The sequence below is a fragment of the Solanum tuberosum genome, unplaced genomic scaffold (genome assembly GCF_000226075.1).
Source record: "Solanum tuberosum cultivar DM 1-3 516 R44 unplaced genomic scaffold, SolTub_3.0 scf00076, whole genome shotgun sequence".
Taxonomy (NCBI): Eukaryota; Viridiplantae; Streptophyta; class Magnoliopsida; order Solanales; family Solanaceae; genus Solanum; species Solanum tuberosum.
This window is the reverse complement of record NW_006239000.1, coordinates 657896-664641: the sequence shown is the minus strand read 5'-3', so window position 1 is coordinate 664641 and position 6746 is coordinate 657896. Positions and strand designations below refer to the sequence as shown.

The window sequence follows — 6746 nt, the reverse complement described above, 5'->3', positions numbered from 1 at the left end:
TTAAGAAGAAACCAATTTGGAAGTTCATATCCTTTGGAACAACTCATTATTTGAAGACTTTTTATACATTAGACACTCCAGGGAACTTTCAACAGGCTTCAGTAAGCTTTATATATTATATATATCTATGGAACTTCCAGTACTGTTTTGAGTAAACATCAAACGCTATGAAAGCGAAAACCCAAACTAGAAAAACTCATCTGCTCAACTTTGCCGCGTTTTCTTTTGTCAGTCAAGATGTAAAAGGCGATTTCTTGGTTATGAAAAACCTGTAGAATAATATAAAGATGATCTAAAAGGACCTGCAGGTGATGAGGAAGCTGAGAAAGAGTTTGGATGAACTAAACTACAACCGTCTGGGTTGACATTCCATGTCTTAGCAGGAAGCTCGTTCACTTGAGTAAGCAAATTTGCATTCTGAGCTGCTCCAGTTTCACCACGCGGTCTATTTTCATAGAGATCCACAAACCTTGAGGTATAGCCTGAGCTAATCTGCATTTTCCCCGAGCTCATGGTGTATGGAGAATTAGCCTCGTTTTCCGGAGAATCATCAATTACAATAATTTCTCTGACAGCATTCGGCCCAACTGAAGTTGCATTCTGCCAATGAGAGATGGGAGTTGCTACAAACTTCTTCATATCACATGTTTCGTTTGCTCCATTTCGCACAGTATGTAAATTGCCCCCACCTAAATAGTCTTGTCTGCCAAAGGGGGCACCCATCAATCCACTGCCACTACTGTTACACAAAAACGAGGCTGGAGATGTAGGGGATGGCTGTACTTGTGGCCTTGAGTAACTGTCTTGACTTTTGAAACCATTTAACAATCTGACATCAAAATGCGGTACTGGATCACCACTTTGAGGGAAGTGAGGGACAAGACGATTACGCGCATCCACCTGATGGAAGGAGTTGAGATCCTCGTTACGAGTTCTGGTGTTTGCCAGGTCATTCATGGAATTCGAGTGTGATGATCTTTTCAGTGGGGAATCTTCATCTTTGTTGATGACCATTAAGTCCTTCCCCATCAGCCTGAGAACTGGATTAGAAGCAGATGGACTAAAAGACTCGGATTCACGAGTTGGGAGCTTGAACTCAGAATCAGCAGAAACACCAAATTGAGTATGTCCCGTGGCCGATGATTTCGTGGGGGGATTTGTTTCAGGTCCTGAACTCGAGTCACTTAGAGAAAATGAGTTGCTCTTCAATATGATATTATTAGATCTCGTGAGTGAATCACGGCTCAACTGATTCTCACTCGCAGGAAAAGGGGAAAGGGCCATGGCTCGTCGCTGTAACAGCTGCGACTCTTCACGATTCACAGCAAACCCTTGAGATGTTCCTCCTTCTTTCCTGACACAACAACATGGCTTATCATTTGTAAATCTGAAAGTTCCTTTTCCAGGAAATAACGTATTTGCATCAAATTTGTCCAGTCCATCTTTATCATTTCCTGTATTTGCAGTCGGACATAGTGCGGCTGAATTTTCCACCAGAAGATCAACAGTGCTTCCAGATAAGATAGACCTTTTATCTTCCCAGCCAGTGTGGCATTTGAGCATTTCTGATGAATCCCTTCCACTGACATACAAATTACCCGAATATCTTGAGCCAGTTCTAGCCATAGTTGAGTTAGAAACTGTTGATGCAGCAGACGTAGGCGAACCAGAAGAATCCTGATCAATGAATTCGGGATGATCTGCAGAAGATTGAATTCTGCTGCTGGTTAATGATGAACTCCCATGAAGGTCTTCTGAGCTCATACGACCAGGACTAGGTAAAAAGGATCCCGGTGGTCCTGGTATGGGGATTGGATCAACCTCCAAAAAGTAATTCCCTTGCCCATCGGCGTTAGATCCTAATTCAGCAACATCATGGACATCACCATCAATCATCCCTTCAACACCTAAAATAGGATCTTGTGAACATGTTGCAGCTTTGGTTCCAAGAAAAGATCCTTTGTACTCTTCGCTAAACAATTGTGACTCGCAATGAGACCTAGCAGGCCCAGACATCTCATCAGATCCAGCATCCATAGGCTTGCTAAAACTCATAAAATCTCCCCTCCCAGCAAGTTCAGAGGCAGCTGGATCCATAGTCTTATCACTCTGACTTTGATGATTCGCTTTCACAGATCCCATCGCGTCAGATGCACCTGCTAAAATGCTGCCAGTTTCATTATCAGAATGGGTCAAAGCGGATTGTGAGCTCTTCAAGCCCAGAGTGCCTTCCACATTAGAGGCCATAATTCCCTCTCTATTTTTCCTGATGCTTAAAACTTCAGATCTTTTAACAATTACCCTATCACAATTCTTGCTTCCTTGGATTTTTGTTTCACTGAGATTTCCTCTTAAACAAAGTTTCTCTCCTTCAGTCTGGAAAACTTCAGCTTCTTCCGATTCTGAGCTGGAGCTCCAACTAGACTTCTTAAAGGAAGCTGTTTTCCACTTCAAATTATATTTAACACCACGAGCAGGCCCTTCACTGACGGACGAAAGGTTCTTTCTCAATGATGACAACTTCCTCGCCTTTGAGGAGAATGATGGATGTGGGGTGGACTGTTCACAGTTGATCTCAGAGTTATCTGTGTTTCTTCCAACTCTCACATTTTTCACAGAAAGTGCATGATCTATTGTCATTTTCGGACGATTGTTTACAGAATGGCCATCTACCTTCAAATGCTTTCCTTTGGACCTTTGTAACACTAGGGATCTCTTCTTGTTAGATGGGAGTGAAGATTGATACGATGAAAAGTCCACCACTTTCTTGTGTAGAGAAGGCGGTTCCTCGCTACGTTCTTCTTGAGGCTGATCAAGTAGCATATTCCCCATTCTTTGGCTACTCTCAGGCAAACAAACAGATGATCTTGGAGATTTCACAAGACAGCTTCTCTTTTTAACTGAATCAGTCTGAGGCAACACATCATTGTCACTTTGCACGCCAGTCGACATATCAGCTCCAGAAAGCTGATGATTGTCCTTATCACTGATCTTCCTTGTGAGGCCAGTTCTCTTTGAACATGCCCATTGTTTTATGGTTGCCAATCCATTTGATAGCATCTGGTCCGCAGATCTGAGGTGCTTATTTAGGCAATCCACTTTGTCAACATTTTCTCTTGGGGAAAAGGTGCTCTCTTGACCACTCTTAGTCTGTTCATAAAATATTTAGCAACTTAGTTCAAAGCAAATTAATATTACATACTAGGATTGCTAATTGGTAAAAACAAAATAATTTTGATAAAAGATAAATGACGTAAGATAGCAGATTGTAAATCCAAGAACTTTAAACTACCATGGTTTAGTTCTCAACATATGCAAAAAACCCCACCTGCACCCGCCCCCATTTCAAGTGAAACTGGCCCCTCCTTTCCACCAAATTACCAAAACAATCATGAAATTAAGCGAACATGAAGGCCAAAATACAGAAAAAGACATTTAACATTGCTCTCCCAATATTATTTTGTTTTCCACTCCTAAAATTTTGCAGTTCCATTACTGCACTATAGTGCTACAGTTTCAGAAGAAATGAAATTTTCAAAGATGAGATGTACTTGATTAAAAAAGGGTTTCAAGAACAAAACCAAAGCTGAGGAAACTTCTTTATATCCAAGATTTTAAAAAAACATACCTTGGGACAGTGATCTGGCATGGACAAGCAAAACTTTTTAGTATGAGAAGCAGATTTCAGAAGGTTGTGGTGTTTCTTTCTCTTCTTTGTCAAAATGAATTTGCTTCTTTTATCTCCATCCACCATTTTTTTCTGGAGAGGATCAATAACCGGCTTTGATGATGATAGCTGCTCATCATTGAACTTGGACAGAATTCGAAGCTTCGTGCCATTGGCGTCAATATAAACAGCACCTTCATTAGCAGTGCATTCAACGTTCACAGGAGGAGGTTTTTCCAGTTTCTCAACAGCAGGTACCTCAGTGATCTCTCGAACAGATAAAGTCGGGTTTGAGGCCCAGTTGGTTCCATTCCTCCTATCAAGATCCTCCAGTGTACAGCTCTTAGCCGTTACATAGATATCCACCATCAATCTAGTTTTTCTTGGCTTTATCCTGTGCTTAATCACCTTAGGATTTGCTGTCCACTTGGCTGTTGATGACTCCCCAGAGAGACATTGATCGATGTGAGCGTTCAGCGTGGTGTTTGATGAGGATGTGAAAATCTTGCAAACTGGACATACTTTCGAAGCCATTGCCTCAGACACCATGAAACTGTTTGTGGTAGTGTCTGCCTCGTCTACGTTCCGATCTGTGGCGTTGCCAAATTTGACCATTAATCTGCACTTTTTCGCTGATTGTTGTACTGTACTCCCACTCTTGTTTGACATGGGAGGTTTCTTGACCAGTGGTTCCAGCAAGTTAACAGCTTCTGCTCCCGAGCAACGCAGTTCTCTTATTTCAGCTGTTGGGACTGAATCAATCTCAGAGCAAGACCGACTAGTTATCGTTGAACAAAACACCTTCTCTCTATCAGATCCACTTGAATTGATATTGCTACAATCCACAGCTAGTTTTGGCATACATATTCTACCACTGCTAGAACTAGTAGGCACAGGATCATCATCTAGCTCAACATGTTTCTCCTCAGAAGTGACTATATTGTCCTTGTCAGTCGAACAATTATCTACAGCACATCCCTTATCAGATTGAAAAGGAGGTAACAAATCAGTCGCCGCGCCATGCCTCAAACAAAGCTGCAAATTTTTCTGAGAAAATGGCCAATTGGTCTTGATGTCCTTTCTCCTAGTTCTGAAAACATAATCCCTACAAGACAATACAAAACATTTCATATCATATGTCAATAACCTCAAAACAAAACAGCAAAAGGAACGCCCACAACAAAAGAAAGCAACAATCTTTAATTGCTTACTATATCACATGAAGAAGAACCAACATAAAACTCATCTCATACACATTCACATTTGTATATCATAATAAATATAGTTACATGAAATCTTAACCAAGACTAGAGGTAAAAGACAACAACCTAAAAAAGACTAATTTTTTTTTTGTTTCCCAATATCAAAAATCAATGAGAAACAGTGGATCTGACCAACAAAAAGAAAATCCCCAGATGACTAAAAAACCCTTTGAACAGTAAAACATTGAAGAGGTGACAAGAAACTAAAATACCATACAAGACAGAAGCAGAGTTTTTTTTTATTTTTTTATTTTTTTTTACCTTATGGAGAATTTGTTGTTGTTGTTATCATCAAGGTCAGAGTTGGACAGATCTACTAGCTTGTTATCAGAAGAAGGCCTTTCATCACTACTACTACTTTTCAGTAGAGAGATATGACAAGGATCTGGTGGAATGTTTTCAATGGATAACATCTGCTGATAAAATTCTCCCTTCTTCTTCTTCTTGTGCTGTCTTCCCAACAGTCACAAGAACTGCTGCTGCTGCTACTGTAGCTATATTTTCCAAGACTACTACTTAGTCTTATCTCCTTATTATACTTAGCCTTCAGCATAACAGTAGCCTAAAGGCCTCTCCACATACACAAAAAATAATATCAATACTTACTGTTAACACAGCAAAACCCCACCAACTACAACAACAAGATTTACCCTTTCTTCATTAAAATCAACCTGCAAAGATAAAAACAGAAGATCAAGAAATACCCACAAAGACTAAAGGGGAATTAACAAGTACAATGTTATTTTATGTGTTTTGAAGTAAATCTGAAGCATCTATTTATGTTGAATCATCTTTAAAAGACTAGTAGAACAAGAAAAGAACCAATTTTGGGAAAGAAAGAAACCCACAAGCAAAGATGTGAAGAAAGATCAAGAGTCATGTAATGTTATTTTATGTGGACAAAAACCAAGAAAAAAGGTACATAAAATTTATCAAGTTTTGCTTATTGGGTTACAACTAAGCACTAATACACCTCAAAAAATCAAAGACCAAACAAAGTAAATCTGATTAAATCTTAACAACAAAGGGATGATTTTTTTCAAAAGTTTTTGTTATATACAATGAACCATATTAAAAACTTGAGTCTTTTGGTCAAGGATATAGTGGAAAACTGAACAAGAAAACAAAAGGGCATTGAAGTTAGATAGAGATGAAGAAACCCCTGAAATCAAAATTAAATCTTTTTTGGTTTGGTCTCAATGAACAGTAAAAGTTCAAAACTTTTTAGCTGAAGACCAGATTTGCTTGTTTTGATCAAAGAAGAGTTAAAACTCCTCAAAAATATTGAAGCAAAAAAACAATCAGATCATGAAATCACAAGAAATCTCGGTAATCAAACCTCATCTAGCTAGTATATACCCCAAACACCAGCTCTAAAATTTAAGCAAAACCCAGATGTAAATGAAGAAAAAAAAGATGACCCAAGAGAGGAAACAAGCAAATAATGGAAAAAGATCAAGTGGGTAAGAGAAGAAATCCCCAAAAAAGAAATAAAAATAGAGTCTTTAGTTGGTTTTCAAGACTAAAAATGAGAAGTTTCAAGAAGATAAAATGAGAAAGAAGAATAATAACAAGAAATATACCAAAAAGTATTAGTATTACTAGTAGTAGAGGCTGGATGAACGGATGGATGGAGAGGAGATGAGAGTATAGAGAAGAGAAGATTGAAAGGAAAGAAGAATAGTGAAGAGATATAGAGAGTTGATGAGAAAAGAGCACCACCCACTCACACATCAAAAGAGGGCATCAGGTTCTTCTCTCCACCAAAAAGCAGGTTTGGACAATTAATCACCCACTCCCCTCTCTTTTACCCCTTC

General features: G+C 39.1%; 1 protein-coding gene across 3 annotated transcripts; it reads right to left on the bottom strand.

Annotated features, from left to right (window-relative positions):
- On the bottom strand, positions 1-6678 carry LOC102590185 (uncharacterized). 3 transcript variants are annotated; one of them, XM_015308144.1, is made up of 4 exons: positions 6660-6678; positions 5191-5600; positions 3629-4772; positions 1-3150 (listed from the first exon to the last, which is right to left on the bottom strand). In XM_015308144.1, exons 2-4 carry the CDS (start codon positions 5340-5342, stop codon positions 259-261), a joined length of 4188 nt encoding a protein of 1395 aa, XP_015163630.1. In that variant the 5' UTR covers positions 5343-5600; positions 6660-6678; the 3' UTR covers positions 1-258. The 3 variants fall into 3 exon arrangements, with proteins under 3 accessions (XP_015163630.1, XP_006346238.1, XP_015163629.1); XM_006346176.2 differs by lacking the exon at positions 6660-6678 and adding an exon at positions 6513-6653; XM_015308143.1 differs by lacking the exon at positions 6660-6678 and adding an exon at positions 6269-6493.
- Positions 6679-6746: the final 68 nt, after the last annotated feature.

Excerpts from the sequence above, each read along its gene's own strand:
- LOC102590185 (XM_015308144.1), bottom strand. The coding sequence starts at position 5,342 with ATGTTATCCATTGAAAACATTCCACCAGATCCTTGTCATATCTCTCTA. Across the intron at positions 4,773-5,190 it reads AACAACAAATTCTCCATAAG|GGATTATGTTTTCAGAACTA; the intron begins GTAAAAAAAAAT and ends ATTGTCTTGTAG. Across the intron at positions 3,151-3,628 it reads TGCCAGATCACTGTCCCAAG|ACTAAGAGTGGTCAAGAGAG; the intron begins GTATGTTTTTTT and ends TTTTATGAACAG.